At 40.8% G+C, this 24,140-nt stretch overlaps 1 protein-coding gene across 3 annotated transcripts in view; it reads right to left on the reverse strand.

Moving 5' to 3' along the window:
- Positions 1–24,140, reverse strand: part of IFT43 (intraflagellar transport 43) — a 130,451-nt gene that overhangs the window by 98,060 nt on the left and 8,251 nt on the right. For all 3 annotated transcript variants that reach the window (XM_058293059.2, XM_071213788.1, XM_058293057.2), the window contains exon 2: positions 13,576–13,668. In XM_058293059.2, coding sequence (XP_058149042.1) covers positions 13,576–13,668 — 93 coding nt within the window. The remainder of the gene's footprint in view (positions 1–13,575; positions 13,669–24,140) is intronic.

Below are 24,140 nucleotides of genomic sequence, written 5' to 3' on the forward strand. Positions count from 1 at the left end.
TTCTAAAATAAGGTGAAATAAAGACATTTCCAGGTAAACCAAAGAGAGAATTTGTTGAGAGCAAACTTGTAGTACAAGATAAGCTAAAGAAGTTCTTCAGGCGAAAGAGAAAGCACCAGGAAGAAACTCAGATCTACAAAAAGAAATAAGAGCAATGGAAATGATAAACATGTGGATGAATATAAAACACTATTTTTTTGCTCTCAATTTTTCTTAAAGACAACTGTTTAGAATGAAAATGAAAAAAAATGGTGGAATTTATAATATATACAGATTTAAAATACATGCTATAAATAACAAAAAGCATGGGAGAGGATAAATGGACTTATATGCTGCAAGGTCTTCACTTTTTAGGTGAAGCATAATACTAACTTTATGTAGTCAGTGGTAAATTAAGGATGCATATTCTAACTCTTAGAGCAACCATTAAAAAGGAGTATCAAAATCTATAGCTTAAAAGGCAACAGAGGAATTAAAATGGAATTTAAAAAAAAACAACAACTGGCTAAACACAGTAACATAATTACACTGGGTAAAGGCACATGACCAAAAATGTTTCCGTCTATCCCAGATGGCATTTAACATCAGTCAGTACCCTTTTTCTGTAAAGCATCATTACCAAAAGAATTTTTTACTATTATTCTGCTCCTTCTCAGTAATTATTGACATGTCATATAATGAGAAAAAATCTAGCCTGGCTAATGATCTCAATGAGACTTTCTGATCACAGTCTTGCTGTTCCTAAGTAGACTGGATATTCTTTATTCACAACATATTCTTCCCATTTCCTTGCCTCTCCTAAATCTCAGCTTTCCCTCATGGACTTCAGTTCCCTTGCAGCTCGTTCAAGTACAGCCTGTTCATTCTTTAAACCCCACAAATAAAGGTTCCAAGTTAAAGCTCCTTCTTTACTTCCAAAGTTCCTCTAGACCATTATTCTTCCAAATTATTATGGAACATTTCTTTTGAAGCTCATACTGTTCATCTAACCACACCACCTCTCTTTTCTACTTCCTCCTTGACCACAACACACATTAATCATAAATTTGGGTACTTGGCTTCCTCTCCACAAAGAGTCCCATCGTTCTAAACAAAGTCAATGTTTACACGAACAACTCATCTAATGCCCGGCCCTGACCTCTTAAAAGACAGTGACCTTGCTACTTTTTCAAACTCCACCTATAACCTGGAACTGTTCCATCTCTGAAATATCTAGTCGCCTCCTTTCCTCCTTATCTAACAACTTCCTTCTGGTTTCATTTCCTTCCCTACTAACCTAGTCACTCCCAACATTCATCTTATCACATGTACTCAAACAAATTCACTCCTTTGTCTTTTTACCACATTTGCCATAGAATCCCCCCAAAAATGGATCAAGCCAACCATATGCCTTCACTGTATAAATATCAAGCCTACTGAAGTATGCTGGAGAAAACTGCACGTTCAGTAAATTAAGGTTTAACAAATCCAGTCTGCCTTCCCTCAGCTACATCCTATCTGGTCTCCCTGTCTCTCTCACCCTCCTCCAATTTATACTCCACACCCAGTTGAAACCCTGGAAGTTAAAGTGTTTGACATAGGAAGGGGAAGCTAGGTTTCAATCAGGAGACATTTTTATGTAAGTACTTCTGATAAACTTCCAAACAAGATCTCCAAAGAAGGGCATCTGAATATCCCAGTGCCAGTAATTTAGCTGAGATTTCTGCTCTATTATAAATATATATTCACTTTCATATCTATTATGGACTTAACTGCGTCCCCCAAAAAGATATGTTCAAAAAATGTATATTAATACTAAGGGATGATAATATTAGACAAAAAAAATTATGCCAAGTGAAAGAAACCAGACACGAAGTACTACATATTGTATGATTCCATTTATATAAAATGTAAATATAAATCAATTTATAAAGATGAAATTAGGGAAACGGACTTGGCCCAGTGGTTAGGGCATCTGTCTACCACATGGGAGGTCCACGGTTCAAACCCTGGGCCTCCCTGACCCGTGTGGAGCTGGCCCATGTGCAGTGCTGATGCGCACAAGAAGTGCCCTGCCACACAGGGGTGTCCCCCGCGTAGGGGAGCCCCACGCGCAAGGAGTGCACCCCATAAGGAGAAGCCGCCCAGCGTGAAAGAAAGTGCAGCCTGCCCAGGAATGGAGCCGCCCACACTTCCCGTGCCGCCGCCGACAACAGAAGCGGACAAAGAAACAAGAAGACGCAGCAAGTGGACACAGAGAACAGACAACCGGGGGAGGGAATTAAATAAATAAATAAATCTTTAATTAAAAAAAAGATGAAATTAGATTAATGGTTATGTAGGGCTGGGGAAGAATAAGAGGGATTGAGAGGTGACTGCTAAGGGGTGTGGAGATTTCCTTTTTCGAATAATGAAATTGTTCTAAATTTTTTATGGTGATGAGTACACCGTGACTATACAAAAAGGTACTAATTATACACTTTGGTTAGATCACATGGTACGTGAATTATCTCAATAAAACTGCTTAAAAAAAATAAAAGTGCAAGAAAAGCCAGAAATAGCAGTTATGTATGGCAAGGGATGCAGAGAGATTGAGAGGCGATGGATTTTTTGTCTGTTTTTTGTTTATTATTATTACTGAAATAATGAAAAATGTTCTAATAATGATTGAAGTGATGAATATACAACTATGTGATTATACCAGATACCACTGATTGCACACTTTGGATGAATTATATGCTTTATTAACATGTATAAATAAAATAGATTTAAAAAAAAAAAAAGATAACGTTCAGGTCCTAACCCACTTCAGTGAATTTGAAGCCGTGTGGAAATACGATCTTTGAAGATGTTATCAATTGAAATAAAGTGGATTAATGTAGGTCCTTAATCCAATATATCTAGTGTCCTTATAAGCAGAAAAAAATTGGAAAGAGTAAGAGAGAGACAGAGAGAAATTACCATGTGACGGAGGCAGAGAATGAGTTATGCTCCTATAAGCAAAGGACCATCATGGATTGCCACCAGAAGCCAGGGGACAGGCATGGAATGGATTCTCCCCTTTAAGAGGAAGTATAGCCCTGCTGACACCTTGATGTCAGATTTCTGGCCTCCAGAATTTACAGAATTTAAATTTCTGTTGTTTAAGCCAATTAGTTTGTGGTACTTAGTTACAAAAGCCCTGGCAAACTAAGGCAATATCTGATTTTGAATTCTGAATTACTTTTCTCAAAGAAGGCCTCTGAATTGTGCAAATCTCAGAACCTACCACACCTGGATCCATTCCTGTCTGATTTAACAAAGCCAAAGCACTCCTTCTAAAATGTAAATTTGTGCTCGCTTCAAATTCGTGAAGCGTTCCATATTTTTTAAGCATACAATAGGGCCACATCTGTCATGTCTTCTCGGACAAAGCATCATGGCAGAGAAGGAGATTTTAAAACCACAAACCCTTCAAAACAGTTTGATAAAAATGCTTATGTCAAAAAGAGCACTGTTGCAAGCTGTATCTTGAGTTTGTTATTAAAAGTGAACTGTTCACAAAATGATTCTATCAAGGTCCTCCTATAATTAACACAAACTTTTTAAAATATGAATTTGAAAAGTCTATTGATAATATGGATGTAAATGTTACATAGTTATATACTAATAATTTTCTGTTGAGCCTTTCTATAAAAAAAAAAACAGGTCATTTACCGGAAAAAATAAAATAAAATAAAATGCAAATCTGATAGTCTCTCTTCTGTGCTTAAAATCCTAACATGTTAACATCTAGAGATCATGAAGGGCCTATGTACCAAACAAAGGAATTAGACCAGTACCTGTATGTTCTCCTTAAAGATTCCAGGAGACATGCTAACAATTCCTGTCCATTATCACTCATGTTCAACTTTCTCTCTTAAGCTCTAGGCCAAAATTTCAACTGTTTACTTGACTGACTTCTTTGAAAATCCTGAAGACAACTCATAGTCAACATGTCCCAAATCGAAAGAATCATTGGTTCTTGCTCCCCTCTCCCCATCGGGGCCCAGACTCACATTCTCAGTCTCAAAAGCAACGTTATCTATTCAGTCTTGTTAGCTACACATGTGGCCAAGCTCAGACTCTCCTCCTCTCCAACCTCCAAAAGCCAATTTGTTACCACACCCTATCGATTTTACCTCAAAAGTATCTCTTGGGACTACCCTCTCCTCTTCAACTCCTTTGCCAGGCTTTAGTTTATTGTTTCCTGAAGTAAGATACACACACCACTAGTGCAGGCCAAGATAACTGGAGTGGTACATGGATGTACTTTTTTAAAACTAGCCAGGGATGTATTTTAATGTGCATTAGAAAAAAATATAACTACTGATAACAAACTGTAATTTCACTGAAAAAAAATGTCATTTTAAAATAAATGCATTTACGTAGAAAAGGTGAGCTGACTTAAAGAAAAACTCTAAGTTAATAACGATGTAAGCGGTATGTGGATACCAGAAACTGTAAAAACGGTCGGTGAATGCCTGCAGTGTGGGAACACTGCCTTGGTTCATGCTTCGTCATTCTCAGGACGCCTCCAACCGCCTCCTACTGGTCTCCCTGCCAACAACCGCTCCCCACTCTATTATCCTCCTCATAGCTGCCAGACTTATCTTCCTAGTAAAAGAAGCCAATCATGCCATTTCCTGCTCTAAAATCTTTGTACTTTCCCTAAAATAAACCTAATTCCTCCATTTGGAACGCAAGGCCTCTTTATACACACAGTGCTAAACTGGTCACTGTGCCCTGAAAACGCCAGGCCCATCTGCAATGCCACAAGGTAGGACAGGCTTTTCTGACTACCAGAAATGTCCTTTTGCCCTTCCCTCTCATTAGCAAATTCCTACTCAGGCATTCCAACCCATCTCAAGAGCCAGCTCCTGTAGGAAGCCCTTTCTAATGCCCAGACAGGGTTAACTGCTCCCTCTGTGTTCCTATTCTCTGATAATATATAACTATTATAATTAACTAATAACTAATATCTATGGTTTTTGACTAAGGGTGTGGCTCCCCAACTAGAATAAGTTAATTTATTCACTTTTGTTTTGGAAAGTATATAGTAAATTGGGAATATGTAAATGAATGGATAAAACTCTACTCACAAACATGTCAGTAAAAATATAAATGAATGGATGGGCAAAAAAAGAAATATGGAGGATCAAGTTTTTGGTCATTGCCAGTTAAAAGAGAAAACAGGAAGAGGTGTTTGAAAAAGAGAAATAGGGAAGGAAAAAGGAAAAACAGAGAAAGGCTCAATAATAGAGGGAAAGGAAAAGAGACAGAGATAGTGGAAGGGAGTTAGGAGGCATGCATGTCATAACCTTTTCAAATATATTTACTGAGAATCCAATGTGTGCTATGTGCCAGGCATATATGGGTCCCTCTCTGACTGCTCAACAGAAAGTGTGGGGACCTCTTATTGCTAAATCCAACAGACCCCGCTCAGGCCTCATCCTGGACCCACTTCGGGGTGTCACACCATGTTGACCACTTCCTCCTTCTGACACTCTCTTATCTTAGCTTCTGGACACCAAAGATGCCTGGTTTGCCCTCAGCTCTCTGGTCACTCCTCAATTGCCTCTTAAGAGCTGCTTTTTGGCTGTCTGTTCCTGCAATGTGGGTGGCTCCTCAGGGTCTGTCGTCTTTTCTTCTTGCTCTGCCAACTCCCCCTTAGAGAGTTTGGCTTGCATTTACCACCTCTATGCTAATGACTTCCAAATCTCCATCTCCAGCGCAGAGCACTTCTAGAGCACCAGCCCCACACTTCAAAGCCTCCTGGACATCTCCTGCTGACGATCTCATGGGGACCCCAGAGCTAACATGCTCCCACACTGAATTCTCCAATGTACCAGGCTCTGGGGAAGCAGAACAGGCATTCCTGGAACTCGCAATTAGTGGGAAAGAGGGACCTGAATAATTATACATACAGTTGCAAACTGTGATTGGAGCGACAGAGAAAAAGTGAAAGATGCCACAAGAGCGCACAGTAAAGACATATAATTTAGATTTGTGTTCTTTTTGTCTGTGGTTTCTTTTTTTTTTTTTTTAAGAAGTGATATTTGAGCTGAAATACGAACTAAAGGATAAGTAGGAGGAAGCCCAACAAAAACTCAGAGTGAGTGTTCCAGGCCAGGGGAACTGCATGAGCAAAGTAAAGAGCTCAGTACAGCGCAACAAGGTGGCAGGTGTGTGATGAGACTGAACACCTGGGCAAGGCCTAAACCACACAAGGTCAAGGTAAGGATTTGGGATTTTTGATCCTCAGTACAATGGGTATATGTTAAAGGATTCTGAGCATGAGTGTGAAATGACTAAAGCACGTTTTTACAAGATTACAAGAGCCAAACTGCAGGAAGGAGGGAATATGAGAGGAGCGACCAGCTATGAGGAGACTGCAGCAGTCAAAGTGAGAAGATGGGGGCTCAAACCATTTCTCTAATTCCCAATTTAATTTTTTTTTTTTCCTAACGATGCTATTTACAGCCTTAGATTCTGTGAAGTCTTTGCTCTGGGAACCTTGCCTGACTAGAAGTCAATTTTCATTACAATAAAAGTATCATTTTTGACATGAAAATTTTCTTATACCAAAAGAGAATTCTGAATGCAAGGCAGTAGTCCATCAAGCCAGTAGTCTATTTAGTCCAAACAGGAGTCAAATCAAATTCCAATTCTACAAGAGAAATGAAAAGCTCTCTGGAATGGACCATAAGCAGCTACAACCTGTGGCTATGTCACATGTGTGTTCTATTAATACAGACTAGGGATGCTGAGAAGCCTGCGCTGAGAGTTCTCTTTCTTGCAATAGTAGTATGTCACAGGCACTAACTGGGTTTGTATTATTGATTCATTTACACATATTTTTATTAAGCATCTAGCATATTCTTATAATTTGTAGAATCTGGGAAACCTGGTCTCTTATTTTGTTAAGCTGAAAAACATTTTCTAAATACTATCAGATCATGACTAATTTTTTGTTACTTCCATAATGAACAGTATTTGAAAGGGGTGGATTTCTCTCCTAGGCTTACTTTAGTAATCGGTCCATAGAAGAAGCTAAGAATTTGTAGGACACCAATGAAGTACAAACACTTCAAATTACTGATCTAATCAGCACTTCCTTATAATGGAGGAGCCAGAAAAGTTCCTCCAAGTTTTTGAGCACACCTTGAACTTCTCTTGACCATTAAACAAAGCACATAAAGAGAAAGTTAATGGCTGAATTGAAGATGCACGATGAAAGACAAGGCTAGAAAAACAATGGCTGGGATTAAAACAAAACAAACAACAACAAAAAGGTCACTATCTAGCTCTCATAACAATACCAGTTATTTCAGTGTCATATAACAAAAATTGGCCACATATGGTTTATGTCAAAAAAGGAACGAGGGCCTTTCCCTTTACTTGCAAAAGTCACAAAAGTCGCTCCATCACAAGTATGGCCAGCTACCCCACTAAAAAATCCAACACGCCATGCTCTCTCCTTCACCTCCACAACTCAGCACATGTACAGCTCTCTATCTGGAATGTCTCCTTCTCCTCCCTTGTCTAACTTCTACTTATCCTTCAAGTCTCACAGCTCACATGATTTTTTTCCCTTTCTGTGTGCCCAAGAGCAAAAGTGGGTCAACATGAGTACTCCCATATCTTTCTGTGTTCACTCCCCCACCTGGCACTTCTTTTCATGCCCCTAGATGAAGGCTCTAGAGGGCAGGGAGCATGTTTGGTATTTTCAGCACTAAGCACAATGCATGGCCCACAGAAAGCTCCAATCAAGTTTCATAAGTGAAGGAATGAATGGATAGATCCTCTACTCAATGGTCATGAGGTCACCAAGGCCTCCTCTGCTCTCCTCATTGCTTACCCATACAACAAAATGACACTGGTCAGTGTAGCAGTCTGATATAGTTATGAATCCCAAAAATAGATAATGGATTATGTTTGTAATCTGGTCTGTACCTGGGTGTGATTAAATTATGATTAGAGCTTTGATTGAGCCATGTCAGTAGGGCCCTTGGTGGGTGGGGACTCACAGATAAAAGACATGGCAAAGGACAGAGTTGAGGGTTTTTGATGTTGGAGTTCGATGCTGAAATCTTAAGAAGCTGAAGCCCCAGGAAGTAAGCTCACAGAAGAAAGAGAAGCAAGCCCCAGGAAGAGAGGAACCCTGAGCCTAGAGATGAGCAAGCCCGGGGAAGAGAGGAACCCTGAGCCTGGAAGAAGCCTGAACTCTCACAGGCATTTGTAGCCATCTTGCTCTAATACGTGAAAATAGACTGTGTTGAGGGAAGTAATTTATGCTTTATGGCCTGGTATCTGTAAGCTCCTACCCCAAATAAATACCCTTTGTAAAAACCAACCAATTTCTGGTATTTTGCATCAGCACCCCTGTGGCTGACTAATACAGTCAGCAATACAGGATTAACCTTTGGAAAGAGAAGATGAAAACGTTTGGGAAAATAATGGTCAACAGGCAAATAAATGGGTCTTAAGTGGCAGAAAGAATTTCCACCAAGATAAAGTGATAATCCTTTCTACTTCTCAGGTTGTGTAGATAATGACAACTCCTAACTTATGTTGCACTTTTATGTGCCAGGCACAGGACTGAACTGGTGCTTTACATGCACCTTTCATTTAATCCTCCCCATAGGTGAGGGGGAGAATCTTAAAGTGCTCTTTTAGGGCACTTGGGACTCATAGGAAACCAGCAAGAATGATTCTCCGCTTTACTGATAGTAAAATGAGGCATGGACTACCAAAGCTCTGAAAGAGCCAGAGCCAGAGCCTGCACTGGGAGAGAAACTTTGGAGGCTGATTTCGAATCACAGGCTCTGCCCTGAGACAACATTCCCTCTCACACAGCAGCCAGCCCCTGGGATGGGTCAGTGATGCACATCTGCCCACCCCAAGGGAGAGTTCAAAACTGAAGTATGCAAAGCATGACATAAATATGAAGTGTGGAAAACACATTCCTGATGAACGGTTCCACATCAAATTCCCCACATCCCTCTTTGAAAACGTTATCAGAAGCATCATTCAATCCAGCAATTGGAGAGGGACTACGAAAAAGGCTGAAAAATGTGACCAATCAGGAAAGTTATTTTTGTGAGAAAGAAGAAAAATGTCACCAAAACGGGTCAGCAGATAACCCTATTGGGCTGAAAATAACTGCTCGGCTGGCAGGCCAGTCAGGGAACAGGCGGAGGGTGAGAGACGTAATGCAAAGCACCAAGGGAGCTACAGCTGAGGGAGGCTGCTGGGGGATGAGGAAATTGGCCTAATTTGGGAACATGAGCCCAGCAGCATTTCTCAGATTCCTGCCGGAGAATCTGGCTAATTTTCAGTTCTGCGTCCTAGGAGGTACACTGAGGGGACCAGGGTGGGGGCAGGGTAGCAGGGGGGGAGAGAAAGAGAACAGCTGTGACTCAAATACTTCTCCAGATAACTGAGAAAATAAGGGTGATCAAGGAAGAACTTATTCCCACTCCGAAAGGATTCCAAGACAGTAACTCAAAACTCTCTCCATTCTCTCAAAAAACTTTTTCTCTACTGGAAGGTCTGTGTATCCACCTGTCTACCAGGTAGGAGAGGTTAAGTAGTGTCTAAGCACCTGGCTAGAGTCAGAGAAACTTGGCTAGAGTCAGAGATTAAATGAATGACTCTGGATAAATTACCCAACCTCTCAAAATCTCAGTGTCTTCATGGCTAAAATGAGATGATAATAGTACTTATTACTTCAAGGGTACTACTAGGCTTACTAGGATACTACATGTAAAGTAATTAACAGATAGGTAGCAATTATTACAAGGTAAGCTGTAATTTTTTTTTAAAGCTTCAAAATAACAGCTAAGCCAAAAACAGGTCTAGATCCAAATGAGAAAAATGCTCATCCAAAAGACAGACCAGTCCTGAAGAAGTTTTACCAAAGAATACTTCCCCCCAAACTCAGCGTAATATAACTTTTTAGAAGAAAGTATCCAGGTATTTTCTTTGAAGGTGCTAAGAGCAGAATCATTTGAATCAACAGAAATAGAAGGCTCAGGCAGAGAAACCCAGTTAATTCTCAGAGCTGCTCTCCCCTTAGAAAAGTATACACTGCAGATATGGGGACACTTATCAAGGAATTACCTTCCAGCAAAATCCTCAAAAATTGTAGTGCCATCCTGAATTGCTAACTGAACTGCGCATCTCGTGATCCAAGCCTGATAAGTAACAGTTGGCCAAAAGAAGATGATGATGTAGCTGGAGAAAAAGGAGGAGGAGGAAGACGGTGCAGTCGCAAACTTTTTTTTAGTATTTAGCATTTCTTCAGGGAGAACTGTATGCCAGGTGCTGTGCTAAGCACTTTATAAGGATTGCCAAATTTGATCTCCATGACAACCCTAAAGAAGGAGGCACAATTCTAATCAACTCTGAGTAAAACTACATGAAAAACCCATCTTCCTGGTTAACCAGTAAAACAAAACAGGTAAGTTCTTCACAATTTATCATAGGATGACCAAGCAATAAAAGATATTTCCTCTTCTCTCAGAGAGGGCAGCAGAGTTTAATTGGCTGGACTGAGCCACAGGTATTCCACAGGCAGAAAGCCCTAAGTGGTTATCTAACTGGAAGAAGGAAAAGATACAGAAGAGTTTTCACACAGGCAACCCCGTCAAGTATCCGGAGCTTTAAGCCATAAAATTTTTCACCAAACTCTACAGAAAACTGGAAAGGAATGTATATTTTTTTAGCTACTAAAAATAATTCTTTCCTTTCATATCCCAAGCCTAAGGGAAAAAGTATTTGTATAAATTCGAACTATTTTTAAAAGTTGACACATCAGTTGCAAATTGCCTACTCAATAGCCATTCTCTTCTTCTCCCTTACCAAGAAACCCCAATTTTATGGGTACAGGAATGTGCCCAATTAAAACCTCCCTTGAAGGTTTAAGACCCAGTTTAGTCCAATGTGATATAATTAGAAGTCAACTTGGTAAGGTCTCTGGCTATTGTTTTCCTTATAAAAAGGGGCACACTTATTGGCATGCGCCTTGAACTCTGTAACTATCCCCCCCCCCGCCCCCGTCACCTAGAGTGCAGATCTGAACCTTGATGGATAATCAGTCATCTTGCAACCCCGAGAACAAAAGTCACAAGCTCCAGATGGCAGAGCAGGAAGCCAGAAGGCACAAGGGTAATGCAGGACATCTCCAGCAACTGCACCTGGTCCATTCTTTCCGTTACTGGATTTCTTGCTATGTGAGAAAAATCACTCGTGTTGGATTAAAGTACAGGGGTTGAGTTGCTGTTGCGTGGAGCCAAATTCAATCCTAATGGATAGAGGATACCTGAAAAATCAATCTATCCTAAAGGAGCAGAAGTTTTAAATTCAAAAAGAAATAGGGGCCAGGCAGATCACATGAGTGGAGTGTGGTAGTTTGAAACTGTGTGTACCCCAGAAAATCATGTTTGTAAAGCTAATCCATTCCTGTGGGTGTAAACCTATTTTAAGTAGGACCTTTTGGTTAGGTCAGTGTCCTACTCACCTAACCACTAGCTATAACCCATGCCACAACTAGTCGATTTTTCATGCATCTTCTCGGCTGCCAACGATCACTAGAATGTAAGTTCCCTTATGGCAGGGATCTTGTTTCTTTTGTTTAATGAAATATGCCAACCACCTAACATGGTGCCTAGCACAGAGTAAGCTTTAATAAATATGTGCTGAATAAATGAATGAATATCCTGATGTTGGATGGATCCTCCTAGACCCAATTGGAATAGTCTAAAGTGGCCAGAGGCCATTAACCTATCACTTAGTCCCCTGTGTTCTCTTTAAAGATGTATACTCTAATGCAGTTCCAGCTCCTTGAGATCCAGGGTTGGGTCTGGTATGTCTTCCTTCAACTTCTTCCTATATTATACACCCACTCCCCATAACTGTGCCCCCAATGAGCCACTATCTGCCCATCTCCCACCCCGCCACACTCTTACTCTGCTTCTAATAGCCCTCATCACACACTAAGTTCTTCACCCACCTTATCCTTTGCAGATGTGCATCCCTATTCTGTGCCAGGCACTGTGGCAGACAAGAAGTTACAATGATAAGACACAATCCTTGCCGTTCAGAAGCTTATATCTTATAAGGCAGCTGGGCTGGGCACAGGAACGATTAGAACACAATGTAATAAGTACTATAATGGACAACCTTCATGCTGTGAATCTAGCTGATAGAATGTTTGAAATTTTTGTAATTAGTTGCTACCCTCTAAAAATGTGTTGCTTTCATATAATATTTTAGACTGCCAGTGTCTCTTGGAAAATCAGGAGTTCTGTCCATACTGGGCCTGCAGTATCAATAACTGCGAACAAGAAGCAGCTGCTGCTTTAGAGAAGGCATCTGTCCTTCAGTTCCCAAAGTCCCCCTGTTCCACTACACTCCCTACTGTCTCCCAGATAATGAGGCCTAGGGTCATCTGCCACCTTCTCTGTTCTGGCATGGTTGTTATTTTAGAGAAATGATTCTCTGTATCCATATTTCTACATTGAGAAAAAGAAAGCTAAACTGATAGGGCCATTATGAAAAGCTTAAGAAAGTGGTGGAGAAATTATTCCCTATGCAAGTACAGAATATTCGTAAATAGTTGATAGGTTAAGTACAGTGTGTCTATGTCTTGTACTTACTACATCCTGCTCATATGCCTTTCAATCATTTATGTCACCTGCCAGGTCCCTTAGGCATCTCAGTATAGGTTTCCATATCGTTTCTAAATCTACTAAGGACCAATGAGTGAAACAATTGAGAAGCCAGGTTTCTTGCTGTCTGGGAAGTCACTGTGTAGTAGGGAAGACTGACATACAAACATAAACCAGCATATAATGGGATGTGTTCTATAAGGTGTTCTATGGGAAAGAAGACAAGACCCTAAGTCTACCTGGAAAGTTAGGGAAGAGCTGACAGAGAGGATGATTCTGAGGCTGACTTTTGAAAAGGGATAAGGTTTTTTTTTTTCCCCAAATGAATGGAGGAAAGGGAAAAGGGACTCTGAGTAAACTGCCAAAACTTTAGCTGTCTTCTTATTGGAAGAAATAGCAACCTGGCATCATAAGGACCACCCACCTTCCACAAAGAAGCTGGATAAGTTCCCATAATTCTAGGCCACTCAGTAAAGTTTCCAGGAAGGGAAGGCTGCTTTTGATCCCCTTCCTGTCTGAGAAGGGTAGAAAGTATAGGCCACCAGTGAGAGCAAATGTCCAGTTGTGTGATCTAACCTTAATGTCACTTGTGTGCCTCACTGGCAGCAGACAGCAGGCAGAAATTAAAACCTGGAATCTATTGGATTTTGAAATTTCCCAAACCCTTGCTCCAGCTAACATTAAAAAAAAAATGTCTATACTGAGAATATAAAGTAATGCACAGAAATTGCATCCAAGAAAAAAGTTTCTTTTTCATTTCCTGCCAAGGAAGGGAATCCCTAAACAAGACATGAGAAAGGGCTGACATTAAAGAGAAGAAATATGGAACACCACATTTTTGCTTATTAAATCATCACTGACTCTTAGAGTGCATTTCTTTAGATTTTTTTTTTTTAGCACCCACCTCTCCAGTCAGAGTCAAAGAGGAATTCTTGCCAATGAGAGGATTCTCGACCTGAGTTGATTCCTGTTGAGCTCGACGACCCATCTTGGGCCCCTGTAAAGAGAGATGGAGAGGCACTGTTGACTCAAAGCTGTTTGAACCACTACAAGGATAGGGAGTCTGGGAAGGCAAACAAGGACTGGATTTCTGATGACATGTGGAGGATAGGATTTGAGTAACTTTTCTTAGAAAATGCTCCAGACTCTTAGAAAGTAGGAAATACATAGGTTAATGAGCACAAGATTTTCCTTTAATTGCCATAGGGACTGCAAAACTCTTCCTACCCATGGAAATGCAGCCTCTTATAGAATGGGTAGAGCCCCCATGCTACAGCTTAGAAAAATGTGATAAAGGCAACCATATCTATATTTTAGAAAGGGATTTTAGAAAAGTGCAGTTTGGCATGAAAATCACTATCAAAAAGGCTTTTGGAAAAAGATTCCTAAATTCCACGGCAACTGACACCAGAGAAATAAAGACAGCAGTTGCTTTAACTCGTACACTTAATGGATTTGCATTTACAGACATTAAGGGGAATCTAGTATAAGAACTTTGAGACATCAGCTTTGGATATCAGAGCACTTTAAATTCTGAATCATCAAATGAACCATCTGCAGGTGTTTCCCAAAATCCCCTGGGGCACAGGTGCTCTGTCTCAGCTTCATACTATACAAACAACATTTTATTTGGGCAGACCAGTGGGTGTTGGAATATTTCTGGTTTTTGTTTGTTTGCTCTGGAAAGCCAGTTTCAATATATACGCACTTTTTAAAACTCATTTGGTATGGCCTCACTTGATCTTCAATAACAAAGACTGGGACTGACGTCATTTTACAAATGAGGAAACTGAGGCTCAGGAAATCATTAATGGCAGACATAGATCAGACAGCAAAGTCTTCTGACCTCAAAACCAGGGTTGTTTCTACTACCCCCTACTGAAATTTCAGTTTTAAGAAATGACTGTATCATAAATTGCAAGGAAGCTGTATAAAAACCCTTAAGCAGAGTTTAGGTTTCAGGAATGATGGAAACAATCTAAGCTTTCTGATAATCTTTCCAGTCTAATCCTTTTCTTCTCAAGGCAGACAATTCCACCCCTTCACCTACAGTTGCCCTTTCCCATTTGTTATAGTATCTGGTATCTCAACATAGCACACCACATATAATGGTTATGTTACATATTTTCAATGATCTTGCATCTAAATGCTGTTTACAGATGATGTCCTCAATACCTGTTAAGTGTTTTAAGGTTTTGAACTTTTTGAAGACTCTGAATAAATCCATAAGTATGACTGGCAGAAAAACTACTACCTAATTTTATATTTTTTAAATAAGTATTCTGGGGAAGCGGATTTGGCTCAATGGATAGAGTATCCGCCTACCACATGAGAGGTCCAAGGTTCAAACCCAGGGCCTCCTGACCCGTGTGGTGAAGATGGCCCACGTGCAGTGCTGATGCGCACAAGGAGCGCCGTGCCATACAGGGGTGTCCTCTGTGTAGGGGAGCTCCACGTGCAAGGAGTGTGCTCCGTAAGGAGAGCCGCCCCGTGCGAAAAAAATGCAGCCTGCCTAGGAATGGTACCACACACATTGAGAGCTGATGCAGCAAGATGATGCAACAAAAAGACACAGATTCTGGGTGCTGCTAACAAGAATACAAGCGGAGAAAGAACACACAATGAATGGACCCAGAGAGCAGACAACTGGGGGAGGGGAGGGGAAAGGTAAGAGAAATAAATAAAAAATCTTTTTAAAAAAAGTATTGTTTGCTGTCTATCTTTCCCCTCTAGAACATAAGCCCCATGAGGGCAGGGACTTTGTTTTATTCACTGCTGTATCTCCAGCACCTAGAACAATGCCTGATACACAGAAGAGACTTAATAAGCACTTGTTGAAAGAATGAATAACTAACTACAGATTTCCCAAAAGATGGCGTACTAGAAAGACACAGGACTCTCTTCTCTCCCAGAAAAATAGCCAGAGGACAGGCTTAAAAGGCCTGGAAAAACATCTTTTAGGGTTAACACTAGACGAAGGCTGACACCTCCCAGAAGAGAGAGAGACAACGGAAAAGAACAACAAAACTGTGAGTTAAAAGCCTCAGCGACTACTGCCGGCATCCTCCCCCACACTAACAGCACTTGAATTGAATTCCCAGGTCCCTGGGCTAGCTACAAAGGGGAGCCATTGGGCCACCACCCCAGGAAAAGGGAGAGAAAAGGATACAGGTTAAGGCTGACTCAGCTTTCGACCCAGACATTTGGTCTGCTGTGTCCCACGGGCTCTTCCAGGCTGGGTGGGGTCGCACCATTGTTTGCCTTGGGAGTGAGCTCCTGAGAACCAATCTCCTCTACTAACTGGGACTGATTGTTGAGGATGTACCTCCACAAGAAAGGAAAGAGTGGGGGACACAGCCTAAGGCTGACTTAGCTTTTGACCCACAAACTTGGTCTGCTGTGTCCCACGAGCCCTTCCAAGCCGATGGGGCCACACCATTGTTTGCCGTGGGAGCCAGATCCAGACTAAAAAGACCTGGCCCTGCCAATCTCCCTCTCTACTAATCAGGACTGAGTGTTGACAATGCACAGGGAAGTGGAATTATTTCCTACCCGGGAAAAGGAAGGGGGCTACCAGCTAAGGCTGGAGAACTGTCTCAGAGAAAGTTTGCATTATGAGGCTCTTAGGTTCCAGGCAGGAACCTTTATCACACTGATCCAGTGCATGTTGCAGCAAACACTCCCACCAGGCACTGAACTGAGAGGGCTGCCAAAGACCACCATCTGCTGACAGACCAAGGAAGTGCATGTGAAGAAATTAAAAGTAAGTAAGTGAGAGGCTTTTTCCAGCCTTTACAACCTCCCTCCCCAAGGCCATAGGAAGCAGGGCTGCCATCAAACACTGGGCCCAGAGCCCAGTTTTAAGCAACTAACAGAGACAATCATAAGGATCCAGGTTGAACCAAGAATCAAAGAGCAGCAATAACAAATGGCCTCCCGCCACTAAATCCCTGTGAAAGAAAAATTGAGCATCTAAGTAAACTACCATCCTAATCAGATGCCTAGACATCATAAAAAAATTATGAGCCATTGTAAGAAAATGAAAGACATGGCCCAAGAAAAGGAATATATCAAAGCCACAGAAGAGATGCAGAATTTGAGACAGCTAATTAACAAAAAGAATACAAATATCCAAAATCAAATTAATGAGGTTGAAAGACAATATGGCTAAAGAGATAAACGACATCAAGAAGACACTGAGTAAGTATAAAGAAGAATTTGAAATCCTGAACAGAAAAGTAACAGAGCTTGTGGGAATGAAAGACACAAAAGGTAAGATCAAAAACATTATAGGAATACAACAGCAGACTGGAAATGAGAGAAGAAAGAATAAGTGATACCAGAGACAGAACTGCTGAAATTGAAGAGAGAAAAGAATGGAAAAATTGAGCAGGGGCTCTGGGAGTTGAGTGATAACATGAAACGCAACAACATATGTGTCATGGAAGTTTCAGAAGGAGAAGGGAAGGGAAAACGGAAAGATTATTTGAGGAAATAACAGCAGAAAATTTTCCAGATCTCACAAAAGAAATGAACTTACACGTCCCAGAAGCACACTGTACCCAATCAGCATAAATCCAAGAAGATGTACCTCAAGACACATACCACTCAGAATGTCAAATGTCAAAGACAAAGAGAAAATACTGAGAGCAGCAAGGGAGAAGCAAACCACCACATACAAGGAACGCCCAGTAAGACTTTGTACGGATTTCTCATTAGAAGACATGGAGGCAAGAAGACGGTAGTATGATACAATTAGGATACTGAAAGAAGAAAACTGCCAGCAAGAATTTTTTATCTAGCAAAACTGTCCTTCAAATATGAAGGGGAGTATAAAATAGTCACAAATAAACAGAAACTAAGAGAGTTCAAAAAAAGAATCCATCTTTGTAGGAAATATTGAAGTCTTAGAGCCTGAAAGCAAAAGACAGGAGAGAGAGCCTTGGAGAAGAGTATAGAAGAAAGAATAGCAGAAAGAATAACCAGAGAAGTGTAAAAAGACAGACAAAAATAAGATAGGACATATGAAAACCAAACAATAGGGAAGCGGACTTGGCCCAGTGGTTAGGGCGTCCGTCTACCACATAGGAGGGCCGCGGTTCAAACCCCGCGCCTCCTTGACCCATGTGGAGCTGGCCCATGCGCAGTGCTGATGCACGCAAGGAGTGCCCTGCCATGCAGGGGTGTCCCCCGTAAAGAGAGCCGCCCAGCTTGAAAGAAAGTGCAGCCTGCCCAGGAATGGTGCCGCACACACAGAGAGCTGACACAACAAGATGATGCAACAAAGAGAAACACAGGTTCCCGTGCTGCTGACAACAACAGAAGTGGACAAAGATGACGACGCAGCAAACAGACACAGAGAACAGACAACCAGGGCGGGGTTGGGGGGAAAGGGGAGAGAAACAAATAAATAAATAAATCTTAAAAAAAAAAAAAAAACAAAACCAAATAATAAAATGGTGGAAGTAAATAATGCATTTACAGTAATATCATTGAATGTGAATAGATTAAACTCCCCAATCAAAAGATATAGGATGACAGAATGGATAAAAAAACATCAGCCATCCATATGCGGATTACAAAAGACTCACCTTAGACCCAGGGATACAAATCAGCAAAAAGTGTAAGGTTGAAAAAAGATAATCCATGCAAATAGTAACCAAAAAAGAGCAAAGATAGCTATACTAATATTGGACAAAACAGACATCAAATGCAAAAAAGTTAGAGAGATACACAAGGCCATTACATATTTTTTTTTTTTTAAAGATTTATTTATTTATTTAATTCCCCCCCTCCCCTGGTTGTCTGTTCTTGGTGTCTATTTGCTGCGTCTTGTTTCTTTGTCCGCTTCTGTTGTCGTCAGCGGCACGGGAAGTGTGGGCGGCGCCATTCCTGGGCAGGCTGCTCTTTCTTTTCACGCTAGGCGGCTTTCCTCACGGGCGCACTCCTTGCGCGTGGGGCTCCCCCACGCGGGGGACACCCTTGCGTGGCACGACATTCCTTGCGCGCATCAGCACTGCGCATGGCCAGCTCCACACGGGTCAAGGAGGTCCGGGGTTTGAACCGCGGACCTCCCATATGGTAGACGGACGCCCTAACCACTGGGCCAAAGTCCGTTTCCCCATTACATATTAATAAAAGGGGCAATCCACTAAGAATATACAACATTCATAAATATCTACACACCTAACCAGGGTGCCCAAAAATACATGAGACAAAGCCTGTCAAAACTGAAGGGACAGGGAAGCAGACTTGGCCCAAAGGATAGGGCATCTCCCTACCACATGGGAGGTCCGCGGTTCAAACCCTGGGCCTCCTTGACCCATGTGCAGCTGGCCCACGCACAGTGCTGATGTGCGCAAGGAGTGCCCTGCCATGCAGGGTTGTCCCCCACATAGGGGAGCCCCACACGCAAGGAGTGCGCCCCGTAAGGAGAGCCGCCCAGTGTGAAAGAAAGTGCAGCCTGCCCAGGAATGGTGCTGCACAAACGGAGAGTTGACACAACAAGATGATGCAACAAAAAGAAACACAGATTCCCGTGCCACTGACAACAACAGAAATGGACAAAGAAGAACACACAGCATATAGACACAGAGAACAGACAATTGGGGTGGGGGGCGGGGGGAAGGGGAGAGAAATTAAAAAAAAAAAAAGACATTGGATGAGCACAAAGAACAATTTGAAAGCAAACACAGGAAAATAGCAGATCTTATGGGAATAAAAGGCACAATAAGTGAAATTGAAAATACACTGGAATCATAACAGCAGATTTGAGGAGGCAGAAGAAAGGATTGGTGAGCTTGAAGAAATGGCCTCCAAAAGGGAATATACAAAAGAACAGATGAAGAAAAGAATGGAGAAATTGAACAAGGTCACAGGGAACTAAATGACAGCAAGAGATGTGCAAACATACATGTCATGGATGTTCCAGAAGGAGAAGAGAAGGGAGAGGGGGTAAAAGGAATATTTGAAGAAATAATGGTAGAAAATTTCCCAACCCTATTGAAGGACATAGATATTCCTGTCCAAGAAGCACAACATATTCCCATCTGAATAAATCCAAAAAGACCAACTCCCTGACACATACTAATCAGAATGTCAAATGCCACAGACAAAGAAAGAATTCTGAGAGCAGCACAAGAAAAGCAATGCGTAACATATAAGCGATGCCCAGTAAGATTGGGCACACAGAACAGACAACTGGGATGGGAGGAGGGGGAGAGAAATTAAATAAATAAATCTTTAAAACAAAACAAAACAAAAAAGACACAGACTGGCAGAACAGATAAGAAAATATGAGCCACCTATATGCTGTCTGCAAGAGACTCAACTTAGACCCAAGGATACCAATAAATTGAAAGTGAAAGGCTGGAAAAAGGTATTTTCCATATGTAGTAACAAAACAAACAAACAAACAAAGCCAGAGTAGCTATACTTATGTCAGATGAAATAGGCTGTAAAAGACACTAGTATTAAAAATGCCATTTACAATAGCGACTAAAAGAACCAAATATTTAGGAATAACTTAACCAACCATGTAAAGCACTTGTATTCAAAAAACTACAACTCACTGTTAAAAGAAACTTAAAAAAGACCTAAATAATCGGAAGAACATTCCATGCTCAGGGATTGGAAGACTAAATATCATTAAGATGTCAAGTCTATCCAAATTGATATAAAGACTCAATGCAATTCAGATTAAAAATTCCACCAGTATTTTAAAAAATAAATGGAAAACATGATTATCAAATTTATTTGGAAGGGTAAGCAGTCCTGAATAGCCAGAAACATCTTAAAAAGGTAAAGTGAAGTTGGAGAACTCTCACTTCCGGACTTTAAATCATATTACCTAGCTACAATAGTAAAAACAACATGGTACTGGCATAAAGACAGACACATAGACCAATGAAACCAAACTGATGGTTTAGAAACAGACCCTCACATCTACTGTCAAGTGATTTTTGACAAGCCTGTCAAATCCACCAAGCTTGGGCAGAACAGTCCATTCAACAAATGGTGCTGGGAGAACTGAATATCCATAGCCAAAAGAAGAGGAGCCCTATCTCACACCTTATACAAAAATGAACTTAAAATGGATCAAAAACCTAAATATATTAATAAAAGTAAGAGCCATAAAGCTTCTAGAAGAAAATATAGGAAAACATTTTCAAGATCTGGTGGTAGGTAGTAGATTCTTAAAGGAGATAAGAGAAGGACTGAGATGGACTACCGATGTTTAATATATGTCGAAGTTTCAATAAACTTTACTGTAAAAGTGTGGAAATGTATAGAGTTGATGGGAACACATTATAGTGAGTAACACCTGGTTTATAAATGGGAATGTGGCTGAAAAGGGCAGTCTATGGGGATGTAAATGTCAACTGAAAGAAAGCTAGAGAATAATCTAGGAACTGAATAACACAATAAACCCAGAGGTGGATGAGAGCTGTGGTTGATGGTACAGAAGCAAGAGCATCCTTTGTGAGCTAGAGCAGATGTACATCATGATTGCAAGGTGGTGGGAATGTGGAGAAGCATGGGAAAAATACAACTGGAGTGACTTATGGGCTGTGGTTAACAGTAATGCATCCATGCCAAAGATGTACTGTGTTGATAATGGGGGAGTATGGAAAAAGTGTGCCAAAGTGCATGCTATGGACCTGGTAATAGTCTGATGATATTATCTCATAATCTGTAATAAACGTTTCACCACGGTGTGGTGTGTTGATAGAGGGGTGTTGTATGGGAATTCTGCACATGGGCATGACTGTTTTATAAGTTTACAACATATGTCATAAAAATATATTTAAAAAATAATAATAGGGTGGGTTGGGGAGAAAATACACCAAAATGTAAGATAAGGACTATAGTAAGGATCTAGTAAAATTTTTTTCTCTCCCCCTCCCCCGGCTGCCCCAGTTGTCTGTTCTCTGTGTCCATTCACTGTGTGTTCTTCTCTGTGTTCGCTTGTATTTTTGTCAGCAGCACCAGGAATCTGTGTCTCTTTTTGTTGTTGCTGCATCACCTTGCTGTGCCAGCTCTCCATGTGTGTGGCACCACTCCTGGGCAGGCTGCACTTTCTTTTGCTCTGGGTGGCTCTCCTTACAGGACGCACTCCTTGTGCATGGGGCTCTCCTACGTGGGGGCACCCCTTCGTGGCACAGCACTCCTTGCGAACATCGGCACTGCACGTGGGCCAGCTTCACATGGGTCAAGGAGGCCCTGGGTTTGAACCGTGGACCTCCCATGTGGTAGGCGGATGCTCTATCCATTGAGCCAAGTCCGCTTCCCTCTAGTAAGATTTTGGCTGTATTCTTTCATAATTTGGAACTAACAACTCACAATAACCTAAGTTGTTGTTGGTGGGGTGATGTATGGGGCCCCTGTATGATGTTATGCATGTTGCTTTGTAAGCTCACAATTTTACTATACACTTATTGTTTACATATGTTCATATATAAATGACATAATATTAATAATAGGGTGAGTTGGGGGGAAATACACCAAATGTAAGATACTTTGGTTAGTAGTAATATTTTGAGGATGCTCTTTAATTATTAGTTAAAAATGTTTCACAACAATTGCAAGGTAGGGTGAAGTATGAGAGCCCTGTATGATGTTATACATGTTTATTTTGTAAGTTCTCAACTATTATTATGCACTTATTGTTTATGTATGTTTATGTATGAATGATATACTTCAATAAATGAAAACAAACAGGGAATATCAACAAAACCAAAAGCTGGTTCTTTAAGAAGATCAATAAAACTGACAACCCCCTAGCTAGACTAACAAAGAAAAAAAGAAGGTGCAAATAAATACAATCAAAAATGAAAGAGGGGAAGTTACTACAGAAATAAAAAGAATCATAAGAGGATGAGAAACTGTATACCAACAAACTAGACAACCTAGATGAAATGGACAAATACCTTGAAATGTACAAGCAACCTACACTGATGCTACAAGAAGTACAAGAACTTAACAAACCAATCACATTTAAAGAGATTGAACCCGTCATCAAAAAACTCCCAGCAAAGAAAAGTCCAGGACCCAAGAGCTTCTCAGGTGAATTCTACCAAGCATTTCGAAAAGAATTACCACCAATACCATTTAAACTCTTCCAAAAAAACTGAAGAGGAGGGAAAATCACCCAACACATTTTATGAAGTCAACATCACCCTAATAGCAAACGCAAATAAAGACACTACAAGAAAATAAAATTACAGACCACTCTCTAATGAACACAGATGCAAAAATCCTAAACAAAACACTTGCAAATCAAATCCAACAGTGTATCAAAAGTCTTATACATAATGATGAAGTGGGATTTATTCCTGGTATGCAAGACTGGTTCAACATAAGAAAATCAATCAATGTAATATACCACATTAACAAATTGAAGGAAAAACCCAAATGATCATCTCAATTGATGCAGAGAGGCATTTGACAAAATCCAGCATCCTTTCCCAATAAAAATACGTCGAGGGAAGAGACTGTGGCTCAATCAGTTGGGCTCCCGTCTACCATATGGGAGGCCCTGGGTTTGTGTCCTGGGGCCTCCTTATGAAGGGAATCTTGCTCACACACTGAGGAGAGCTGCCAGCCTGGGCACTGCAGAGTGCCGCCTGCCTGCAAGTGCCATGGAGAGCCGGCTCAGCAAGATGACGCAATAAAAAGGAGACAAGCAAAAATGCAGAAGAGCGCGCAGCAAATGAACACAGAGAGCAGACAGCAAGCAAGCAGAATAAAAAAATACATATATACAGACACAGAAAAATGCACAATGAATGGACACAGAAAGCAGACAGCAAGCAATAAGCCAAGGGGGGGGGGTTAAAATTTTTTCAAAAAATAGGAATAGAAGGGAAATTCCTCAATATGACAAAAGGCATATGTGGAAAACCCACAGCCAACATCATACTCAATGGGAAAAGGTTGAAAGCCTTCCCTCTAAGATCAGGAAAAAGACAAGGATTCCCACTGTTATTCAACATTGTACTATAAGTTATAGCTAGAGCAATTAGACAAGGAATAAAAATTAAAGGCAACCAAATAGGAAAAGAGGAAGTAAAACTCTATTTGCCGATGACATAATCCTATATTTAGAAAATTCTGAAATGTCTACAACAAAGCTACTCGAGCTAATAAATGAGTTCAGCAAAGCGGGAGGATACAAGGTCAACACACAAAAATCTGTAATGTTTTTGTACACTAGTATTTAACAACATAAGGAGGAAATCAGGGAAAAAAATTCCATTTACAGTAACAACACAAAAAGACTCAAATACCTAGGAATCAATTTAACCAAAGAACAGGACTTATATGCAGAAAACTACAAAGCAATGCTAAAAGGAATCCATGAAGATCTAAACCAGGAGTTCTTAACCTTTTTTGTTCCATCGGCCCCTTTGCTAGGCAGGTGAAAACCATGGACCCCTTCTCAGAATGTAGTGGCAGATAGTTTTACGA

Source organism: Dasypus novemcinctus, chromosome 3 (assembly GCF_030445035.2).
Source record: "Dasypus novemcinctus isolate mDasNov1 chromosome 3, mDasNov1.1.hap2, whole genome shotgun sequence".
Classification (NCBI taxonomy): Eukaryota; Metazoa; Chordata; class Mammalia; order Cingulata; family Dasypodidae; genus Dasypus; species Dasypus novemcinctus.